We start from the raw sequence: 24,787 nt of genomic DNA on the forward strand, positions 1-24,787 counted from the left end.
TCTGTGGCTGGAAGACCGCGGTGGGCTGATGGGTTCCTCCGCAGGAGCAGTCCAGAGGTGTTCCTGAGTTCTGAGGAGAAGCTTCGTCGCTTTATTGTGCAATTGGACGTGGGTTAACATGCAGTACACTGGCAGATAGTAGAGAGCATGGTCTTGTGCCGCATCGGTACCGATGACGTGTGAGATTCCGGCCGCCATCCGCTGGAAACTCACTACGGTTTGGGAAACCATTACACCGAGCTAACCAGGAGTCTAATGACCAGCTGCCGACCTACCGACGGGTGTGTTTTCATCACCAGGTGAAGCTGCACGACGCACGCCTGAAGAGAAACGGGATCCGCAAAAATAATTAAAGCAGTGCTTTTTAGAGGACGTTAGGCCAGTTCTTAGCACCAATATTCTGTTGCAATTTGTCCGGTGGTGTAACTAGCAGATACTATTTTGTACAATTATCACGCCTCTCCGATCGGCGGGTTCGTCCGTCCAATTCCCTGCTCTCTGTATAGGCTTCTGTTGTACGCAAATGCTATGCATTTTTTCTTGGAGGACGTTTGGGGCACCCCATAACGGCCCGACCGCCGACTCGCTCGTACCTGGGAGCATGCGACTCTCTCATCCTCTCTCTCTTGCTTCATCCTGCATCCTCACGACGCCCCGCTTGCCCGGGGCGGGCTACATACGCCACCTACGAGTGGGCCGAGAGGCTCCCTGGCGGGGGGAGAGGGACTGCCCAGGCGTCCAGAGCATACCCCGCATAAGGTCCCTGCGTGAGCTAAGCTCGGCGGTTGACCTCCAGGCGCAGGGTTAGTCCTGCCCCAACGTTATCCAGTCTCCTTCATCCCATAACCCTGAAAGGATCAATGCTGGTCGAAAGGGCTCTAATCCAAATACCAAATAACCTTGCACCTTTGAGCTAGTCAGGCGTCGTGAAGGGACCGTAAGGGCTACCTGTTGAACGACGATAGATTCGCTGGAGATATGCGAGCGGGCGAGTGATGAATATGTTGAATTAAGGAGCGTTGCCGCATTATGAAATAGATGCAACACGGATATCATGGCGTTGTGAGGTGATAAACATGTGCGTTATACTGCATCATGACGTTGTAATAGTTGAAACGTAGCTTTGTGTCATCGGAAGCATTATTCCTGTTATGACGGTGATAGTTATTGTTCTGTAAGTAACTAGCCGACCTTAAGTGCTCATAAACATCGCTTCAGTTTATTAAAAACTGGCCGATCAGTCCTTGACCAGGCCGGGTGCCTGATCGTACGGGTGCCTACCCTACACATATAAGTCCATGAACTGTGTTTCTCTTGTACAGCAGTGTACTTACCACAGCCGGAAGCGTGCTGATGCCCGAAGGTGATGCCCGAAGCACCGCTCGCTTACAGCCCTAAGCTCATCGATGTAGGCTGGTATTCATGAGATATTTGTGGTGCTCACCAAGGCTTCTCTTGTATGTTGCCATCACATCGTTCATTACACACGGACTCTACGCGGCAGGTAATTCGATTTTCGGCATCCTTGCGGGACGGTCTAGGCCACGCACTTGCCGTCAGGCCCACAGATGGCATTTGTGTCCACGAAAGGGCTTTTCTGACTGCGGTCTGATTTGGGTTAGAGCCTTTTCGGCCAGTGGTGACCATCTGAGGACTATGTGATGGGAGGAAGTGGAAAATAGTGTGGCCAAGCCACATGCACCTGAGTGTCCTCTGCTGAGACTCAGCCCACCCAGGGACCCCTTTAAGGGGCATTTGCGCGGCACTTGGACGTGGCCCCACCAGGAGGCATTTCAGTCCAATCCTGGCTGCTACGTGTAGGTTGTCCCGAATAAACGGGGCGTCACGAGGATGAAGCGAGAGAGGAATGAAGCGAGAATAAGGAAAGAAGGATGGATGAAATCTCGATTCCTCGGACGCGGTGCATTAGTTGACTGGTCTGGCGACATGAAGTGAGACCGAGGCCCGGACCCAAAGGTCTGTTATAAAAAAGTCGACCTCAAGGCAGACGATCCGCTGCAGGTGCTGATTGCCACAGGGTTAATCCCGTGGCAATGTGATTATTTTACCGAAGCCAGGCTTGAACTACGGACCTCCCACTGACACTGGCACTCGCCTTAACCAACTGCAACACCGTGTTCATATGAGCTATTTGGGCTGGTCCGATGTCAAACGCACGCGTCCCTTCTCTCGGCCGGCGGAACGGTACCCCTCAGCTGGCCGGGCTTCTGGTGTTTCTCGCGCCACCAGCGTCTGACGGGAGCGAGGTGTACATTGGTTTGGCCTGGCCAACAGGTGGCAGCACGGGCTGTGTGATCTGATGACGATGTGATCATCTCCATGACCTTTCCGGTGCCCACTGACTCATCGTGACGCCACGGGGATCCGAACGCGTTTATCGAAGACAGCTGAACGTGTCTATCGGCGTCGGGCTGTGCCGCCGTCTCCTAAAGCCGTCACGAATCGCACGCCCCTGTCACCTTAATGTTTGCACACGTAGGCCTGCTGACAAATTTTGTGGTTTTGGTGCCAAGGACCACTTTCCACATACACAGCCAACCATGAACAACAGCGCATTAATGTTTTCTGGTCATTCAATTACAGCCAGGTTTCAAAACACGTACGAGCATGGGCTGCATGCTCTGTCTTGTTTCCAGGTCCCGTTCATTGGTGGTACATTTATTATTTGACAGAAATGGTCGTGAGATGCAAAATGGAATCAAAACATTAACTCGCTTGACCGAAAGAAATGCATGGACTAGCCTCACATTTCATCGATTGCACAATAACTCCTCCAAGAATTGGGGAGAGCAGCGAAAGCGGAATCTATTATTCATCGCAGTCACGCGTTGTAGAGTACCATCATTAGCAAATCTGCTGGTGGACGGCCCAGAGCCCAGGCGCCGCGATCTCCGACACAGAGGAAATGTCGTCAACACAGTCAAGATATGCCGGCCGCTGAGGTCTTCAACTACTTAGCTGCCATCGTCGGTCATCCTCACATATTTAACGACCCAGCAGCAGCTCCTACAGACGAATCACATCACCAGATATTTGGAGATACGAGGCAAGTCAAGAATCGTTATAACAAAACAAAGCACATCATCATTCGCCTCGACCAAGTGAACGCGCCGGGAGGTGTTCCGTCAAATAGCATTACCAGGCGTCCGCGCAAGAACGTACACCACTAGTCACCGAGACAAACAAGCGAGACCACCAGCCTTGCTAGCAAATAAATGACATCCCTCTTCACCAGCCGTGCCACGGATGACGTCACCAGCTAACCAGCCACCCCGACAACTGAAACCCCAATTAGCAAAAAAAGCCGCTCTGGCGATCAAATGTCGCTCCCAGCCGCGCTAGCAGTGACTGGCGCAATTCACCAGCCCCGCCGGCAGATGGCGGCACCAGTTGCCCGCTGTGGTCCGGGGATCTGCGAAGCATGGCTGAACTGCGGCGCGGCAGTCCGATCGGGCGGTGCCGAGAGCCGACCAGAAAAAGCCTTTAGCGCACGGCGCTGGCTGACGAAACTGCGCGTGGTTCAATCTAAGGGAGTGTGGGCTTTGAGTCGACCTGCTCGACAGCATCAGGTCTCCACTTGATCAAACATGAGCTCCAGGCCCCTGCTCGATCTGGCGCACGGTGTTGGCTGCTCGGAAAATATGGTGGCGCCAGCTGGTGCCCGGGCGATCTGACAAAAGCCAAACTCAATCCGCGGCCGATCTGACGGCTGGCGCCAAACCCCCAGCTGATCTGACAGACAGCGCCAGACCCCCAGCAGATCTGACAGACGGCGCCAGACCCCCAGCCGATCTGACAGACGGCGCCAGACCCCCAACCGATCTGACAGACGGCGCCAGACCCTCAACAGATCTGACAGATGGCGCCAGGCCCCCAGCCGATCTGACAGACGGCGCCAGAGCCCGGACGGTATGAAGGGCGGCCCTAGGCTCTTGTTTGAGCTGCGGGACGGTGCTTGGACTGTCAGTCGGTCTAACAGACGGCGCCGGAACGTCGCGCTACCTGACAAGCGGCGTCGCTGCTCAGACGATCTGACAGACGGAGCTGCGCGAGTCGTGGCGCGAGGAGGGACAGCAGCTGGCGCTGCTCACCAGGCGCTCCGTGCCGTCGCCGTACTCATGCCCGAGCGCCTGCAGCTCCCGGCTGAGGCCGCTCTCCTTGGCCGAGATGGGCGCCAGCGGCGCTGTCGCGGCGCCTCTCGGCGGCTCGAAGCCGTGGTGCACCGAGGCGCGCGCGGGGCCGGCCGCCGGCGATGGCACCGGCACCGGCACCGGCACCGGCACACTCAGCGTCACGTGACCCCGCACCGGCGGCGACGCGACCGGCGGTGACGGCGCGGCCAGGCAGGGGGCGGCTCGCCGCGGCATCGGACTCGACGGCCGCAGGCTGTGACTGCGCGCCGGCGGCGGCGTCGCCAGGGCGGCGGCCACGGACAGCGGCTGGCTCTGCGCCGAGTGCTGGCGACGCTGCTTGATGTCCAGCACGCGCTCGTCCACTGTTCCCGCGCTTGTGCCTGGAACGAAGAGCGAGCGGCAGGTCGGGGGAGGCCAGTGAAAGTGGTGGGTGGCCGCAGCTCTCAACGGGGGGCTTGGGGGGAGAGAACGTGGCAATCCAAATCGCTTAGCGTGTGAAAAGTTGCAGACTAGGGATACTGGTGACAGGGCTTGACGGTGTGCAGGTAGACGGCACTTATCGAGAAAAGCGAGCGTGCTAGATCCTGCTGTACTTTAGGCAAGACCCTGCTAGAACCGCGTGGATACCAAGTGGCACCTCTTTGGTCTTGGCTCTGTTGGCGCCGGCCCTCGCACCGGAAGATACCGCTTATCACGCTGTCACTTCCCCGGAAACGTAGCCTCCATCAAGAAGCAGTGCATAGGTTGATCCGTGAGAACCATCCAAAACTCGTGTACTGGTATTTGGTGACGGGCTTTGGTGACGGGTTTGGTGACACTTGGATAACTGTCGCTTTTTGCATGTAAGATCGCCCGGCGAGTGTCATGTTTTACGTTTCACTTCGAGATCGCCCGAAGTTGTCTGCAGAATCAACATTTTCATACCTAAGGCCTGCCGTATGGCAGCCAGCGAGCCGCTCAAATTATATGGAGTTGTACAATAAACATAAAGAGTATAAGCGTAACTAGAATGACGAAGACACGCCTCGGCATGATTGCTCAAAATAATTGACGAAATTGTCGAAAATTTTGAAGAACACGTAACCGTGGAAGCAACCCTTTTACACACTGAGGGAGCTATATTTCCGAGACCGATATACATTGATACACCTTACAGTGGGAGGACTCTGATATCAGAAGACAGACAGCCTCTTGGCTCGTTGGATCTTGGACCCTAATTACTTCAGCACTTAGATTGTGTTCAAGGGCTCCGCCAGACATAGAGCGTGAGGAAAGGGAGGAGAGAAAGCAGCCACCATTTTTCTGAACTTAGCATTATGCCTTAACATGTGCGTGTGAGCGTCTCATGTAAAGCCCTTAAAACCCTGACGTCCCCAGTTTTGACCTGTCGCAAGGATCCCAGCTATACTGTTTGGCTATCACTGCAATTAGGACCAAGCCATGGCCGACCGGAATCAAGGCTATGGGTATCGGGGCTTGCGAGGAATAAGTCGGCTTACATTAATGTCCACCGTATCTAAACATTAACCGCGGGATAACACACCATAAGTTGGAATTGATCCGCCTAGAACTTCACCCCAGTGTCCTGGTTATCTCCTCCATTCGAAACCGATATGAATTCAAATCGCATAGCATGTTCACGCTTGTGGCCATCCATCGGAAGCTCCCAGGCGTGGACTCGGACCAGCACGGTCTCGTGTGATTGAGACGGCGGCGATCTCTGGCGTGCCGAGACGCGACAGACGCGGCGCACGGAGGGCCCGGACGGACTCACACGGACATGCGAGCGGCGCGGCGCGGCGCGGCCGGCCAGCCGCCCCGCGAGCTACCAGGGCTCCTCCAACATGCTGAGTGCAGAGGGCGAGTAACCTGCAAGAGGGCCGATGGTCAGGGTGACGGGCCCGTGCAGTCATGCCTGGGGAGGGGGCAGAGCGGCCGACCCAGACATGGGACGCTGCTGCTCCCACGGACGGTGCTCCTCTCACGCGGACACGGAGACCCGGCAGAGAGGTGTGATGCAGAAGACACGCAGGAGCTGTGGCGCGCATGAAGGAAAAGAGCGACGCAAAGGCAAATGCCAATAACTTCCACTCATTATCTGCATTATCTTCTGACGTTGAACAAAAAGCTTGGGAAATGTCCACTTCGAAATAAAAGGCGGGTAGGGGTTGGGTGTTGACGCGAGCGAAGCTCAGACTCAGGAAGCTGTTGACAAATTTTAGCGGCGGTCTATGTCTGGTAAAAAAGAGTGATAACGCGCTACACACAGCCTTTCAAACATAGGGAGGAGCTCCATGGCAGCACACCAGCTGCTAGTGAACGACTGCTGTAGGGACTGATTCGGCGTTTACACAACTATCTCACCGCTTTTGTTGCGTGCATTCGAGTGCTTCCACTCATTATTTACCCCCCCCCCCCCTTCCCAAATCGCAGAGAACTATAAGGTCTTTTTAAGAACCCCACTGAATACATTACCGTATGACCTTGCACGCGGCATTTGGTGCACCAAGCAAATATGGCTGTGAGTGGCGAGTGCTTTGCTGAGCTTAGCACGATAATTCAGGGTGCCAGCTGCAGCGCCCTCTTTAGTGGGTGACTGTCGCGACATCTGTAACATGTTGCGTGCTGAATTGGATGTGGGTGCCGATGCCGTACCTCGTGATGTTGAACATGTTTTTGTTATGTTGGTTGGTGATGGTTGTTTGCTGCAATCTTGCGACTTTGTGAAGGTTTTGTTCGATTGCCACTTTGTGATTTTGTGAATATATTGTTTAGTTGCTCAAAGCAATGGGCTAAGTTGATCGCCTGCAAACGCTAGAATATCTGTTCACAGCATCGTCACTGCGAGGCGCCAGTGAACAGCGCTCGCCAATATTATCGACGCATGAAATTATAATCTTCCATTTATGTGATAAAAGACGGCAAATACTTGACAAAATTTCATTTTGTTAACGTCACAAACACGCTGATGCAGAGCCAGCGCCCAGCCAACTTAGTAAAATTAAGACCTACATATGTATAAGTACTTTCAGAACAGACCGCTGATGCAAAACATGTTTTGGTTCGAAAAACATTTATGCCCTGAGCACGGTTAATTTTAGTTGTGTTTTGTTGATGCGTACCCATTGTCGTTCGCGGTCCAGGTAAGAAGCATCTATTGTACACTGACATGTCTACTGCATATCCCCAGTTTTGGCTGCTCGAAGACTGCCGCGTAAACAACATGCTTATTGTGCGCTTGCGAACCTTAAGTTTGAATAATGCCATGCTCTAGTTTAAGATGCACGCATGCTGCTGTGTACCATGGGCATCGAGGCCGTGAGGTGCACCGAACTGACCCCCTGACACGGACCAGTCACACATCCTCCACTGCGAGACCTCAGCGACTGAGAGCTGCGGAACAAAGTGCAGGCTCCGCTGGCCATCTCGTCCTATCGGGTTCACACCAGGAGTGCGACCAGCGCCGCACTGCCGAGGACGTCTGGGAGTGGAACCGGAGATTCGGCAATGTGTGGAGCCCAGCTGAGACGGTATTTCTGCTACCGTGCGATCTCCGCCGACACACCTTTCGGGTTTCCAGTCTGTGAGCAGCTGCTATTTGGGCAGGTGCATCGAATACGCAGACTCGGCCAAGAGCAAGATGTGCATGGGGTCACCTCAACCCCCCCTCCCCTTCCCTCTCTCTCTACACGCCCGTGGTACAGGCTGCAGAACTTGCTATATGTATTAAGCTGTACACCGGACAATATATTCTGAGTCATACGCTTTGCATGCCTTTGCTTGCATCGCGTGAGTTGTCTTAGAGACGTGAAAGTCTAAAGCAGTACTAGCCAACATACTCGTACAACAAGTTCATACTCAACAGCACATAAAGTTTCTGCCACATGGCAATTAAGTGGGCAATGTCTGATCCGCATATGAGACCTTAACCGCGAGATTCTCGTGCGACAGCTTAAGGAGCACTCGATAGCATCGTTTCCAAACGCAAATATATCTTGTATCGCTTGCCGCCCACGGCTTGGTGTTACCTGCGGCGGCGAACGCCGCCCAACATTTAGTGATTGCAACGCCGGGCGTCGGTGTACAGCGATATTGTGATCGGCTCGCGCGTCATGAATTCAAGTTTAGGGAAGAACTTCCGCTATGCCGTATGCTTTTGGACTCCTGTGTCAAAGAATTGCTATGTCTCACTCGGTTTTGCTGTTGATGACACAACCTCATGAGCATTGTGCCCTTGCGCACCCTAAATTTGTACAACGCATACTACACACCTCTGATGAAAAATATAATCAAAACACTTCCTGATATATCTTAAAGAGCCAGGCGTGCTGATGAATGAGACTGCCAGAGAATTGTAGGGGTATCATGCGTAACTCTGCGAATTCTTTTTAGAAAAGAATGAACTCTACATGACCGGCATTGAGAGGTCATGCAATCGCCTCTTTGTTTGTTCTACTTCTGCCTAGAATTACCCTGCTTCCTCCGAAAACTCCACCAGTTTCTGAAGAAGCCACAAGTCATTCGCCAGGACAGTAGCTGGCACCGATCACGTGACCCATTATTTGTACAGCTGCATACTGGCTGCATACGCTGTCGGATGGACTAACTCCGTACAATTCGCAATATCTGATGTAAAAGCTTGAACACCTCTTAACCAATTATTCTGAACTGATTCCAAGTTAACACCTTTCATAAAGACACGGCCACTTTACACTTCAGAATTACAAGCGTATCGTTGCCCAATCAGACGGCGTGATATGCACTTTCGCCATGACAATAGTCGCCCGACGCCCTCCGCAGCAGCTAGGAAGTCCTGACAGCATGCCTCCCAGCGCATAGGGCGCTCACACTTCCGTTATTACCACTAACTTGCCGCTACCTGCACGCATATTCGGTGCCTATTGACCGCGCAAGAGGCGCGCAGCGAGCGTCTCAGCCTCGCCACTCAGCTCAGCGGACGATCCTGCTAACCCCTCGCCGGCCAGCATGAGATAAAAGTCGACCAGCTTCAAGGCCAGTGTCGCATAAATGTGATATATTTTGCTCAATTTGACAACTATAACGCTTAACAAGAAATAAAAGAAGCTAAAACAGCTGGTAACAAAACGAAAAAGAAGGGATCAAAAGGATTTCACTTAAAAAGCTATGTGCTTTGTCGAATAGCGCGGACGACGATAATAACTTGTTTTCATGGTAAAGAACTCAGCCAATCGTTTGTTTTTATTATTGGCGTCAAATTTTTATTGAAGATAAAGACACGGACATAACGTGAACGGCAGCTGGGTGTGGCGGAGGCAATGATGATCGTGAAGAAAGCCAGCAAGCAGATGTGGTTGTAAGGGCTGTGATGGAAAATGACTTAAACATTTCCAAGTACTTGAGCGTGTATGCCATGATCAGCTGCGCATATCAAGTGGTCCCCGTTGGAGCGCAATACAACGTCCGATATTTCAGAAACGATCAGCCCGATGCGTCCCCAATAAAACTAATGTAGCATGCCGAAAGACGTTTTGCTTAAAGTGTAAAGGTTGGCAACCACGATCCAGTAGTCATTGGCTGGCTTTTCTAAAGATTCTGAAGGGAGAACGAAACAACCATATGATGTCTACCCAGAGATAAAAACATTCTGTTATAATATTAAGGCAAGACGACCTGCAGGCCTTTTTCTCTCGTCATTCCGAGCGTTATATACCAATCCCAAACAAATTTGATGGACCCAAAATATAGGTTTATCTAAATTCGAAGCATTATCACACCATCAATGGATTTGCCCGACGAAAATTCCCCGCTGACTGTAATATGTGCCTTAAATTATACAAGTGTTTTTACGGGTCATGCCATCCATGTAACATTTGTGTATCACATCACATGAGGTATGAGGTTTCAAACAGATGCACTATCGCCGAGCAAATATTCAATGACACGTTCCCAATGGAAGTTATTTGCGCGTTAAATTTTCGTGACACTTCCACGGATCATGCCCTCCAGGTCATATTGTGTGCATCAAATTCCATGATGGCGTCAAAGAAATGCACTATGGCTGGGCAAATATCGAGTGACAATTTAATAGTGGATGTTTATCTATACGCCGAATTCTCCCGACGCTTCTATGGATCATGCCATCTATGTGGCATGTGATATCTATTGTGGGCAACGATTTGCATGAGATTGTTAGAGTCGCACTACGTCTGGGTAAATATTCAGTGACAATTTCCCCGTAGTTGTTATTTTCTAAATTCTCAGACGCTTCTACAGATCATGCCATCTGTGTCACATTGCGTGCAGCCAATCTCATGAAGCTGTCAAAGATATGCAATGTAGCTGGGCAAATTTAAAGGCAACTGGCAAAACATACGCATGTTACATTACGACCTATGTCCACCGATTTGCTGTCATGATCTGATGTCTTAAGATTGTGTCTACGGATACCTATGTTGTCCAATAGTCCTGCTGATCAATGTGAAACACAGGAATCAACAGTATTTTCTCAGACGATATAACCAATCAATGTGTGAAAATACACCTAAACTCTTCGCAAAATGCGCTGAAGCGCGACTTAAAGCCACCAACGAAGCAAAGATTCCATTAGAGGCAAAATTAACAGCTGCCTCAGCAGCAGCTTCTCTTGAGCATTGTACTCACATAAACATTCCATGCTTTACTAGCATGGCATTCCCGGACAGGCATCTTTTGCCGTATTATTGCCATCCCTGCTTTTTCAACATTTGCGTTAAAATTTTGTCTCTTTGTAAGAAATAGAACGGTTTATCTCCAACTTGGGGCTGAACAGGCTGCTGCGACATTTGCTCCCATCTCATACATCTAATGGACGAAAAGAGATGCGACGGGGTATGGCTGAACTAGTTCCACGATGACCAGGGGAACGAACAGACAAGCTAGGACGATATTCTAGTCTCAAAATAGTTCCGTCCATATTACCACAGTTTACGTACGTACATTTGCCCCAAAGGGAGCCATTTATATAATCTCTGGGTGCAGCCCTCTCAATGATGACATGAACCCCCCTCTTCACCCCTAATGTTCCTTTGAACCACCTAATGCATGTAACCAACATAAGCAAATGTGGTCCAAAAAAGAGAAAGGTATCTCTGAACTGGTAGTGTAGGCACCTTGACACATCACGTATATCACGCTCGATTTGTACCTTGTCAAGCTAGGTTATTAGAAAGCGGCATAATTAGCAGTAAAACGGTGGAGCTTACCTGACATTCCCGAAATTGAAATCAAACACCACAGCGCATGGTTACACCATGGAACACACACCGCGCCCGCTGTTGCTCGACTGCTGCCGCTGCTACATAAATATCGACTCTCAGCCGTGCGCACTGCCACCTCAGGGGCAACTCCACGTCGGCGACACATTTCGCCCGTGCCTGTTTGTAACTGTCACCCCAGGACTGCCTGGACGGGTGGTAGGCGTCATATGACCTGATGTGGTCGCTTTTTCCCAAGGAATATACTTCCTTCCATCCTATACTGGACGTTATATTAGCTTGAGAACCGATCGGGGCTTCTCTTTACTTGCACAAAGCTAAATTGTTATTTTTGTACGAAGAACACGCTGGCCTGTTTACATCAGATTAGCTGTCAAACCGTGAAAACCGATCGTTGAATACATCTGGTAACAGAGAGTACGAGCGTATTTTACTCGTGAGAGCAAATATACTATCAAATTAAGAGAATGTGACGTTCGAGAGTGGAAGACGCCCATGATGGTATTTCTCCTCTGCGATGCATTTTTTTCTTCTCAGAAGCATATATCCACAAAGACTGGCAAAAAAGCAGCGACCGAAACGATGGTACAGTTTGCACCTTACCAGTGTTTATATGAAGTCGTGCTTTGCGCGTCATATTACACTGAGCGTGCGCGTTGGCTCGCGTCAAGCGCAAACAAAACTCAAGCATATTGCATACATACACAAAGATATATACATATATACATACACATATATACATACACGTACGCACGCACGCACACGCGCGCACGAACGCCCACACGTACATACGCACAAACACACCTATATATATATATATATATATATATATATATAGGTACTATATATATATATATATATACATATATATATATATATATAGATATAGATATAGATATATATATATAGAGAGAGAGAGAGAGAGAGAGAGAGAGAGAGAGAGAGATATATATATATATATATATATATATATATATATATATATATATATATATATATATATATCTCTCTCTCTCTCTCTCTCTCTCTCTCTCTCTCTCTCTCTCTCTCTCTCTCTCTCTATCTATCTATCTATCTATCTATCTATCTATCTATATCTATATCTATATCTATATCTATATCTATATCTATATCTATATCTATATCTATATCTATATCTATATCTATATCTATATCTATATCTATATCTATCTCTATCTCTATCTCTATATCTATATATATCTATATCTATATATATATATATATATATATATATATATATATATATATATATATATATATATATATATATCATTGTAACGCATCAAAAAATAAAAAGGTCCTTAAAGAAGCACTGCCACGGAGTTTGGTCGAGATCCATTTAACAAGCCTTTTCAGCACTTGCTCTAGCTTTCATAATACGGTCTTGTACATCATTGAGACTAAAAATAAAACTCGCTGGACTTTTAATCGCACACGCACCAAGAGCACAAGCGACGAAAATATGACTGCATGTTGCAGATAGATATAACCAGTTGAGTACAACAATAAGGTACAACTAAGATAAGTTCGATCTCCAAATTGTACCAAGATAAAGTACGGTGTTGATATTTGCGGGAGCATATGAAGCCTGAACGGCAAGCTGCGTGGCGAAACATCAGATCTACAAGCTCTACTGATGGTCACGATCATCTGTTAACAAGGTGAAAGATGCCTGATGGGTGTATCCGTTTGTGCTGATCCGGAGACGATGTTTGATCGTGACAGCCTCCAGAACATACGGCCCCTCCGGTCTGAGGATGATGTTATGGTACTGGTGCTTCTGATTAAGTCGCTTCGGTTGATGTTCCGGTCATTTTTCTTTTCTTAGGTGCTCTTTTGGAGCGCCTTCAGCCAAGTGCACAGGCAACTGCCTTGAGGGTCTAGTAATAGTGCTACCAACGTAGTTTGATTCCTTTAGGAGTGTGGAATTTCATAATGTCACAAAGAGTCTGATAAACTACGCTAGTGCTTTCAAGGGGTCCGATTTGGTCGTGAGGTTAATACTCATGATGGGTTGGGTGACCTCCCTGCGTTTGTAGTGGAGCCTGCACGACACGCCTGCCTGTGCGACGTGCCTGCATGACACGCCTGCCTGTGCGACGAGCCTGCATGACACGCCTTCCTGTGTGACGAGCCTTCATGACACGCCTGCCTGCACGACGAGTCTGCATGTCACGCCTGCCTGCGCGACGATCCTGCATGCCATGTCTGCCTGCGCGACGTGCCTGCATGAACGCCTGCCTGCGCGACGTGCCTGCATGACCCACCTTCCTGTGCGACGTGCCTGCATGACACGCCTGCCTGCGCGACGTGCCTGCATGACACGCCTGCCTGTGCGACGAGCCTGCATGATACGCCTGCCTGTGCGACAAGCCTGCATGAAACGCCTGCCTGTGCGACAAGCCTGCATGAAACGACTGCCTGTGCGACGTGCCTGGATGACACGCCTGCCTGTGCGACGAGCCTGCATGACACGCCTGCCTGTGCGACGAACCTGCATGAAACGCCTGCCTGTGCGACGAGTCCGCATGCCAGGGACACCAGACGGCAAACTCCGCCGACAAAAGAACGGCATGGCCATAGGGCCCCCTGACATCGCTTTTTATCAACGCCTACATGTGCCACATGGAAATCAACGCCATTCCAGATGTATTTCTCTGTCAAACACTGCGCAAGATGCGTCGTCGACACCTTCGTAAACGCCAGAGACGAAAACCACCCGATCGAAGTAAAAATGCACTCGAACCAGGTTCAGCTCTTCTACTCACCTACAGACTAATTGTAAATTTTTGTTTATACCTAATAGTTGTACTTAGTTAGCGTTTTGAAAATTTAATCCAAACCCTTTGAGGGGATGCATTTCTGGGGGGGGGGGGGAGCTCACATTAAGCAGTGTGTGTTGCGTAGGCCATGAACCCTACCATCCGATCACACAACTCCAAGCAACGGCGGGATTGAGTGGCGAAAGTTTAAGGTGCCGCAGTACTCGGCACGGTCCGTATTGCCCCTTTGGCTTCAACGGACCGCGACGTGGCTGCCGCCACCGACCTCAGGTCATACCTGTCGAGGACAAGCAGCGAGCGCCTAGAGCGACTCCAGCCCCCCCCGCCACGGGCGAGTGCATCGGAAGGCAGGCGCGGTAACCAGCTGAGTCACCAGAACGGACACAACATTCCAAACTAATTATACCCAGCTTCAACATGCAACCTGCATATTTATTGCTTTTATGCTACATGTGCGTACCTTTGCAAATGGAATGTGAAATGCTGTCGAAACGTCTGACCAGGAAACAGATACGACACATCGGCGAGTTGCTGTTTAGTCTCATTGGTAAACAGAAAAGCGTTGTGAGAAACCTAGAGCAGATGCAGGAAAACTATATTAATTTCACCTGTCCCAAGGTCTTTAACAACACTTGCTTATGTATGTATATATGCGTACATCATATATAAATTATATATATATATATATATATATATATATATATATATATATATATATATATATATATATATATATATATATGTGTGTGTGTGTGTGTGTGTGTGTGTGTGTGTGTGTGTGTGTGTGTGTGTGTGTGTGTGGTGTGTGTGTGGTGTGTGTGTGTGTGTGTGTGTGTGTGTGTGTGTGTGTGGTGTGTGTGTGTGTGTGTGTGTGTGTGTGGTGTGTGTGTGTGTGTGTTTATGCATCCATTGAAAGTCAAAGTATCAAAGTTGCTTTGGTATATTTTATCTAAATGTTTTGGAAACATCTATTTCCATCTTCGGAAAAACTAAAAGAACGACTGTCAGCACAAAGCACGGGAAAATGATGCAAGGTTTTTGAAAAATAAGTACATCACACTTGAACATGTGATACCTTTCCATTCGCTCTGATAGTTCGGGATGATAACTCATGCAGCAATGACAAGAACAGCTCAGTCTAGAACATGTGATGTTCCTCTTCTCTTTTTATTTTACAGGGGTAGGGGAGCATACCCAGAACAATCTCATCTAAGAATCTGAACATGCTCTTGTCGTTTACAATGTCTGTATACATGGATGTCGATTTCTCAAAATGATTGGGAGGAGGACGTCTCAAAATTCGCCATAAAGGGACAGGTGCGAAAAAACTTCTCGGATTCGTCACTTATGGTCTGGGTTAAATACACACACACACACATATATATATATATATATATATATATATATATATATATATAGTGCTCACAATAGCTGCATGTTCTTGAAAGCTCATGTAAGTACCTATTGGAATCATATATAGAGGCCTAGCAGTTTGCATCAGGTTCTGATAAGCGCACCTTTTTTGTTAAGCTGAGGGTGTGAAGTTGCGTCTCTGTTTTGCATATCCAAAAGTGAAATCCGTGCACAATTTGCTATTATTTACATAGCGATTTTTTGCGTATTTATATATGCGTTAACAAGAAAACAGTGTTCACAAAATATGCGGTTTTCACAACTCTTTTATACACAGGTTCTCGACGAACCGAAGTTTTATCGATATATGCATATGCATATGCATATGCAAGCACATGCATTTCAGTCAACGCAAAACAAAACATAGGCACTCCTCCACGCACCAGTTAGGAAAAGGGTCCTCAGCCTTTCGCCAGATAGCTTAAGTAGACGGCCTACTGTTGAGAATGTATTTCTCCTCTCGTTCCATTTCACACGCTTTGTAAGCCTGCTGCACTTCTGGGGGACGCTGTTCCAAGCCTTTGCTGCTCGGAACAGCGTACCTAACGAGCGACCCTAACCCATTTCAGTTCAAATGTGTTGCAGACGAAACCTCATAATGTCAATGTCACGCGCGACACGGGCTGAGTATAATAGCGTTGTTAGTTGGGGTGGCTGTTCAGTGGCCACGTGCGATTATACTGATGCACCCACATTCGGTGCACAATGAGCTCATCCACGCAGACGCGCAGGAAGAATCTTGGTAAGGGGGAGGGGCACTGGATTGACAAAGGAAAAGCCTGCTAAAAGTCTCCCCCCAAACATTATCGGATATGACCCACTGGATTTCAGGAGACACGATTTACTCGCTTGGTTTTCATACATGCGCTTTTTACTGAAGCAAGCCAGAAGGCACCGAAAGATGCCATTTTGTTCGCATTTTGAGGTAAAAAAGAAACTAAAGAAACCAGGCCTTAAGTTATCGCATAAACCGCTGTCACTTTTCACTTTGTAATTGTTGTGTCAACTCTTTCTGAGTGATACGCTCGGGGGCTTCACCGAAATTTCTGCTGTGTTGTACAGAGACATTGTGAACGTAGATGATAGTTAACGTAGATTGCAGATAGAAATAGGATCGAAATAGATTTGCTTTCACATACCCAACCTCTGTGCATCCGAAAATCACCAATCTGTTTCTAGAATCCAGATAATCGTCGGTCAAGTACGATGCCAAGAAGTTTGAAAGACGAAACTAAAGTCATACAATGTTAATTTAATGGGAGCCGAAAATTGGGAGTGCAGCGCATATTTTTGCTGAAAATCATAACTGCAGATTTGGGAGCGGAGAAACGGAGCCTGTACGCTCTGGCCACTGCTCAAATTGTTTAGGACGGCTTGAACCCATGGCAGCGCTTTTTAGTCAAACAATAGTGGGAGAGTAATAGGAGAGTATTTACATTTAGTCAAAGAGTAGTAAGCCATGGGAATGGGTTGACAAACAAAGCTGTAGAAAGTCCCTGTCTAGGAACCTTCAAAACCCGTTCAGATACGTTCTATCGGTCTCAAGATATCCTTTTTAGCTAAATTCATTCGGGTCAGGTGGTGAGATTAGCTTTGGAGATGCATACGGAACCTGAGGCACGTCAACCTCGATAGGGCCTTGTGGCTCTTTGTTGGCCAAATGTCTTTACGTCTTTATGTCTTCAACGTCTTATGTCCGTGGACATGCGGACATACGGACATAAAAAACATATCATCATCTTTATGTCTGCTTTATATAAATATTCGCGTCATGACATGCCGCTCGAGAAATATTACGAGTTAAACAATGCGCACGGGTTATTGTTTTTGCGTTTAACCATTCACTGCCGGGCTCGATTCCCAGCGGAACCCGCCCTTTTTACCTGGATGAGGGACGGGCGTCACGATGTAGTTTCAGAAGCGTGGCAAAGCCACAATGACGCGCAAGCGTTTACTATGAGGCTAGCAACCTACAGAATGCAACTGTTCGCCGGTTTCGTTTTACGTAAGCTATTGCGTATTGTCTTATATTATTGTCTTTCTTTAGTTCAAACTGTGAGCCTCTAAAAAATCTAAAATTATGCTTGCTTCAAGGAACTATTTTTCCGCTCGTGCATAGGCCCATGGGTCGGCTCCTCTACCATCACCACTGCTGATCAAATGAGCAAATGCGTTTATGAAACCCGATGGATGCTTGGTGAAGTACAGAATAACTCCTTACCTCATGTGTCCCTGTAAATAGTAGAACTTTACGCTCGCTAAAGTAAAAAGTTACTATTTACTCTTTGCAATCGGATTGGAAGTAAAAGCTCGTGAAGTTACTCCCTACGCCATCATCGCGTATCCTCTGGGGAGGAGACGGGGGGGGGGGGGGGGGGGCAATGGAGCTCGACGCACTCAGCCGCCGAGGCTATGTGACGTCGCCTGCCTCTCACCCTGGCAAGAACGGCGGGCACCACAGGCAATGGAACCCCGCACCTCTGGTTTCTCAGACGTGCAGTGGCTAACACGAACGCGTTAACCACTGCGTTATCGGCACCCTTTGTGCGCCATTCTCTCTGTATGAATCTGGTTACTGGTCTTAAACAATGCCTGCATAAAAGAAGACATTCTGCCAACTTTTACCGAAATGCACGCACGCACGCACACACACACGCACGCATGCATGCACGCACATATATATATATATATATATATATATATATATATATATATATATATATATATATATATATATCTCTCTCTCTCTCTCTCTCTCTCCTCTCTCTCTCTCTCTCTCTCTCTCTCTCTCTCTCTCTCTCTCTCTCTCTCTCTCTCTCTCTTCTCTCTCTCTCTCTCTCTCTCTCTCTCTCTCTCTCTCTCTCTCTCTCTCTCTCTCCTCTCTCTCTCTCTCTCTCTCTCTCTCTCTCTCTCTCTCTCTCTCTCTCTCTCTCTCTCTCTCTCTCTCTCTCTCTCTCTCTCTCTCTCTCTCTCTATTGTGCATTACGTGCATCAAGACAATTACGGCAACAAAGCCTTGCTACCTCTGCACCATGGGAATGCCTTATAGTGCTCGTGGCGGGGGGTGCAATTCGATAAAAACGCTATTGCCGGAAAGTGCAGCTTGCAAGGCAGAATAAATGCATTTCTGAGAAGTACTAATTCATGCGAGAACAAATGGACAGGATCGGGCACGGCAGACCGACTGAGGCGGGGCGTGTGTGGGTGGGGGGGGGGGGGGAGGGGGCGGCTCACCGCGAATGCTGATGGCACTGCTGGTCGCCGTGCTCGGCCGCTCCTGGCGCGACACCTGGCTGATGGGCGTGTAACTGCGCCGACCGCCGCGAGCCGACTCCGCCAGGCGGTCCATCTTGGTGAGACACTCCTCCACCCGCACCTTCTCGTGCAGCGGCTTCCTGCCCGTCCGCGACTCAAGCCAATACGTCTTCATCGCGCCTGCCCACACACGGCTGTCAGGCCCGCTGCACCGCGAGAATGGGATCGCCTTGGGCGTGAGGGACTCCAAAAATGATCGGAACCGACTGGGGCGGGGAGAGTGAGAAGATCCGTGCTAGCGACCGTAGTAATGGATGTGGAAGCCTAAAGATTGAGTGCAGTCTGAAACCTGTAGGTTGAAGGCAGGCCAGGGTGCTCGTCTGAAGGTTGAAGGCAGGTCAGGGAACTGAAGCTGAGGGGAGGCCAGGGAAGTCGTTTTGGACTAGCGCAGCCCTCTCCCCTCCACACATCTAAGCTCATTGGAAATGACAAAAGAAAGCACACTGCCACTGCATACCAGCCAAGCCGGCGGGAGTCGACGCATCTTAAGTGTGCTTCACCAAGCAGGTCTGACCAACGCACATCACCCAAGAATGCAGCAGCGATAAGGAGCAGGATGTTAACATGTTCCTTTTGTAAGCACAGATAAAGGTTGAAAAATTGATCGTCAAAACTGATATAGTACAGATTTAATACATGACACACATAGCAATACAGCTATGCATGAAAGCATAATACTACATATATTTCGTCAGAAATGTATATATATATATATATATATATATATATATATATGTGTGTGTGTGTGTGTATAGTATGACTAGCCCAATAATATTCTAGTTTGATATACTTTGACTGATCTCACCTTTTCCTTTGACCTCAATCTCTCCTCTTTCCACGGTGCGATATAGCTTTCCCAGGCACACCTTGGTAGTTTCTGAGATGTGTATCTTCATTGCCTGGCTGTTTGACTCCATCCTTGATGCTGCAGTAACAGAAACAGGGCACACACGTTATGCATGAAGCATCTCTCCCTCCTCCCTCCTCTATCTGTCTGTCTCCGTCCCCGTCTCTCGCTCTCGCTCTCCCTCTCTGGATGTGCATTAAATGAGACTCGGAGAAGAGGTTGTTCCTCACACCACCCACATTCTGCATGACAGCGCATTATTGGGTAGGACTTGAGCGGTTTTCTATAAAACATGCCCCTAAGCTTCTCAGCTAAGGTCTCTTGGGGCCTCACGGAACATCATTAGGTGCCAAACAGATTCATTCTCTAGCCGCGCTACACAATTCATTCTTCCCTAAATTTATCCCACACACATACACCCCCTTCCATTTTCGACCCGCTCCGCCCCCTTAACGATGGATTTGGCCCCCAAATTTCTGGAGATTTAGTGCAGGCAGGATATTTGAAATGAAAGCTCAAAATCCTGTCTCTTCTGAAGAAAGTGGCAAATACGTGTTTCACAGATACAACATTCAAAGACACTGCAAACCGCGATGTCCTGTTTCGTTAGATGCAGCTGTCAGATCCCATCACATTTTTGGACCTCGGCGTTCATACCATATTTACTTGATTAATTTCTGTTCTCGCTGCATGCTGCATTATTTGCATTACAAGATTCATGTCTTGCTGACTGTGGTCTAGCTTATTGTAGGCATCATTCGGTGATGCGTCAACTTCTACAGTCTGCGATAAATTGTGTTATTCTGCCTCGACGTCTTATCTAAGGCTATGCAGACAAACAAGGGCAGGCCTTATCACTGAATAGCCGTCGGTGAAAGCAAACAAAAGCACATTAGCTCACGAAACGTGACGGATCTAAAAGCCGTCTATGTTTGGAAGCAATCTTGATATGTTTCAACCTCAACTTTGACGCAAATTGTCAATGAAATATTTTCAAAAGCCTACAAATAGACGCTCGCCGCCCACACCGATAGCGCTAATGGTCCAACAACGACCACCACCAAAACAACAGCAGCCGTGTTGAACATACTTGAATCAAGGACTGTTTTCCAGCCTGCAGCCAGCCCTGCGGTCGCGGGCTTTCGTGGCCGCCTCGAACAGGGGCGCACACCAAATACCATTCTGTATCCCGAGGCTGTACACGTGAAACAACATCTGAAGCCGCTTGACAACGGCTCTATCCGCTAAATCAGCCCCGTGTCGATAAACAGAGCCTAGCTCCGTCTGTCAACGCTAAACAACATAATCGTGCTGCTCGACAGTATCTTCTGCCGAGGCAGGACGGGAAAATGTGGCGGAGCAGGGTGGTTTCCTATGTCTCGTGTACGCGATCTGTCACTCGTGGCGTGACTGCCCACTTGAGACCAGCAACATCAAACTCGACCTGCCAAAATTGGAGCTCAAGGTGTAGAAGATTCTCTTCATTGGACACGTTTGACACGTCTGAGTCCTTCGTCCTCCCGGAAGAAAGGACCCAAACCAGCTCCGCACAAGGTGGAAGCAGCCACTCGGATGCCTAAACCCAAATATATAGCGGGTGTCCGGCGATTCCTGGGAATGGCAAACTACTTGGCCAGATTCTGTCCTCAGTTGTAGCCGCCCGGACAAGTGCTCAACCAAGAAGAGTGGATGCGGACTCGAAGGCAGGACGAAGTGTTCCAGGAGGTACAGTGGTTGGTCGCCAGTGCACCAGTCCTGCGCTTGCGCGATGTCAAGCTGACCGTGGAGGGACGAGCTGATGCCTCCTCCCAAGGCCTGGGGTTCTGCCTCATGCAGGGTGGTCAGCCGCTCTCGTTCACAAGCCGTGCGCTGACCTCCCTGAGAAGAACTACGCCCAGATATGGGCAGAGCTCTTCAGCCTGGTGTTCGGTCGCGAACGTCACCACCAGTACACGTTTGGATGGCGAGTCGTGCTGAGGACGGACCGCCACCCTCTGGTGGCCATCACGCGGAAGCTACTGACGAGCGCGCCCAAGCGTCTCCAACGTCTACCTCTGCGATTTCTCTGCTGTGGTGTGGGAATCCGTTACCAGGATGTACCTGGCGGACACACTGTCGCGAGCCCTCCTGCCAACCGTCTTCCAGATCCGCATTGAGGAAGAAACGGGGATCCTGTGCGCTGCGGACTTCGCTGCCATCTCCCAGCTGCAGCTTCGAGAAATCGCTGAGCATACGGAGAACGATCCGACGAGCACGGTCCTCCACGACATCGTCAAAGGCGGCTGGCCGGGACGATAAGGCACAGGTGCCCGCTGACTCCCTACCATGCTTCAACATCAGAGACGAGTCGTCCATCGACGATGGTATCATCTGGCCAGGAGGGAGGTGTGTCAGACCGCCAACCCTCAAGTAGAAGGTAAAAGGGCCTCTGTACCTCACATGGGACGCAACACCCTGTTGCGTCGGGCATGAGCCGTCGTCTACGGGCCCGGCATGGCAACATGACTAAAAGAAGAACTGTCTAAATGCGACATATGCATGTCTCATCCATTCAAGTAGCAGAAAGGGCCGCTGAAACAGTCTGAACTGCCGAGAAGACCCTGGGAAATCTTGCCAGCAGACATCTCCACGCTCCGTGGCCGAGATTATCACGGTGAACTACTTCTCGAGCTATTTCGAGTTCGGCGAGCTCGCTGGAAAGTTTGCCGGAAGCATCATCATCGTCCTTAGACGACACTTCGCAGCATGCTGAATCCCGGAAGTTGTAATCTCAGACAACAACCCGTTCGCAGCGCACGACTTCAACGAGTTTTCAGCAAACCTGCACTTCAGGGACACCACGACACCCCCAAGGTACGCACAAGCTAACGGCAAGGCGGAAAATGCTGTCCAGACATCCAAACGCCTGCTGCGGAGAGCGCACGAGACGAACGCCAATGCGAGTATCGCGCTCCTGGAGTGGCGCAGCATGCTGCTCGAATTCAGACAAGCGTCCCTGGCGCAGCTGATTTTTGGCAGACAAACTGCTGCCAGCTGCTCCTCAGCTGCTGACCTCTTCAGCTCCGTAGTATCAAGACGCTCAGCAGGCTTTTCGCCAGACGGAAGGAGAAGCAGGCGCACATCTGCAACAATGCCGCCAAGCCGCTACCGCCGCTGAATGCAGACGGCGTGGTCCTTGTCCAAACGGATCGCGGGGCGCGGTTGAGAGGCGATTCCTTTTAGTGCATTTTGGGATAAGTTTAGCCATTTCTCCAGCTCATCCCGAACCCACTTAGCGAAATTACACCCCCGTGATGGAGACTTCGTGATCATGACGCATAACGGATTCACCACAACCTTACTTCAGCGTCCAGCCATCCCCAAAAACTCTAAAGCAGAAGGCATCTGTCAAGAGACAGTTGGAGAAAAATGCTGTAAGGCAATCGGTGGGTTACACCAGCCATGTGGAGGCACGGCAGTTGTCATATATCTCGACCGTATTGAAGGTAAAACGCAAGCTGAAATGTGTTCTCGCACTGCACATTGCACACAAGTAGGACATCAAATGAAAGAAAATGTTTGCTGTTGCATAAGATTACATATCTGTTTGCCTCGCTCCCCCCCCCCCTCCGCCTTTGCTGGATTTCCTCACCCTCACCCCTGCTGGATTCCCTAAGAGATTTAAGTACGATGCTGCATCGATTTCTGTGGGTCAGCAAGTGTGGCACAATCAAGCAGAGAGAAATGATTAGACCCAAGGCTCAAGGAGGTATGAGCACGACAGATGCGCAATCTCACATTGCCGCTTTAAAACTTGCATGGATAAGGCGACATGACACATTTGAGGCAAAATGGTCAAAATTTTCATACTGAAATGGATCAGTAAATTTTACATGCAGAAAAGAAGTACGCACTATCTCAGAATAGTTGCTGGGGGTCATCTTAAATCCTTTCTGGAAGGAGGCTATTATGACGTTGACGTCACTGACGCACGGACGCTATTTGATGAGGGGCACGATATCAGAGAAGGTGATTTACGGTCCACCTCCCTTTGGCTTTCTGATCAAAGTAAATGTGCATGCACTGGGCTGCGGAGGTGGCACAGTTAGGGAGTGCGATGACTTACTAACACGGTTAAAAAGAAAAGGGATACAAAATGTATGGGAGCCAAGTGGAACAAAATTTTCTTGGAGACTTGGTGGCAGGGAGTGTACTGCAATATGACGAATGCAACAAAACATAATGTACATATATATATATATATATATATATATATATATATATATATATATATATATATATATATGTTTATATCAATTTCAACACTGTCACTGAGACACACGCTACTAACATTCTTTTACAAAGATTAGGGTTAGTAAATTTGATGGTACGCCCCAAGTGCAATCCACAGTGAGGAGCTAAAACAGTGAGGAGCAAGTTCGGTCGGGTCGAAACTGCCACTGTTGGTCAAATGGGTGCGTTTGAATTATTCAGTGGTGGTGTTTCTTTGAAGGCATTTTGGGCACCACTTAACCAGGCTTTAGAACTCGCTATGACTTCATTTTTTAAATCGCTATTTCAGATGGTGATCAAACGACGTTTCTTGCGATACATTTTAAACGGATATAGTAGCCGGCGCCCATGTAGACCTAAAATCACCCATGCAACCGTCGAAATTTGCGCTGGATTTTTGATGGTAGCATGCATATCCATAATCAACTTTGGCAACATTTTACTTTGATTAACCCATTTAGAACCATGGCCTGGCAGCGCGACGAGAACTTGGGTGCTATGACATGCCCGGCCTAGCCTAAGCCAGGTTTTAGACCGCATGTAAAACTAGCGTCAGTTTATATCAAGATGTACATCGATATTCAGCGCTCTCACGATCTGACTAAAAATTTCTAGGCGAATAACGTTAAGCCTAGGCGTAATCGTCGGCGTAGGGTTAAGCCTGAAAAGGTAAGATGGGCATGCACAACTGCCTGAAGTATTTCAGACTTAAGTTCAATGTCAGTCATAGCGGACCGTTTTAATGAA

At 48.9% G+C, this 24,787-nt stretch overlaps 1 protein-coding gene across 1 annotated transcript in view; it reads right to left on the minus strand.

Moving 5' to 3' along the window:
* Nucleotides 1-4,043: 4,043 nt before the first annotated feature.
* The window catches only part of LOC119108259 (soluble guanylate cyclase 88E), a 76,416-nt gene continuing 55,672 nt past the window's right edge, over nt 4,044-24,787 (minus strand). Inside the window, exons 12-15 of the mRNA XM_037231839.1 lie at nt 19,727-19,846; nt 18,841-19,041; nt 4,394-4,534; nt 4,044-4,204 (exon numbers count right to left, since the gene is read on the minus strand). Coding sequence (XP_037087734.1) covers nt 4,044-4,204; nt 4,394-4,534; nt 18,841-19,041; nt 19,727-19,846 — 623 coding nt within the window. The remainder of the gene's footprint in view (nt 4,205-4,393; nt 4,535-18,840; nt 19,042-19,726; nt 19,847-24,787) is intronic.

The sequence above is a fragment of the Pollicipes pollicipes genome, unplaced genomic scaffold, assembly GCF_011947565.3.
Source record: "Pollicipes pollicipes isolate AB1234 unplaced genomic scaffold, Ppol_2.1 Scaffold_6686;HRSCAF=7923_pilon_pilon_pilon, whole genome shotgun sequence".
Classification (NCBI taxonomy): Eukaryota; Metazoa; Arthropoda; class Thecostraca; order Pollicipedomorpha; family Pollicipedidae; genus Pollicipes; species Pollicipes pollicipes.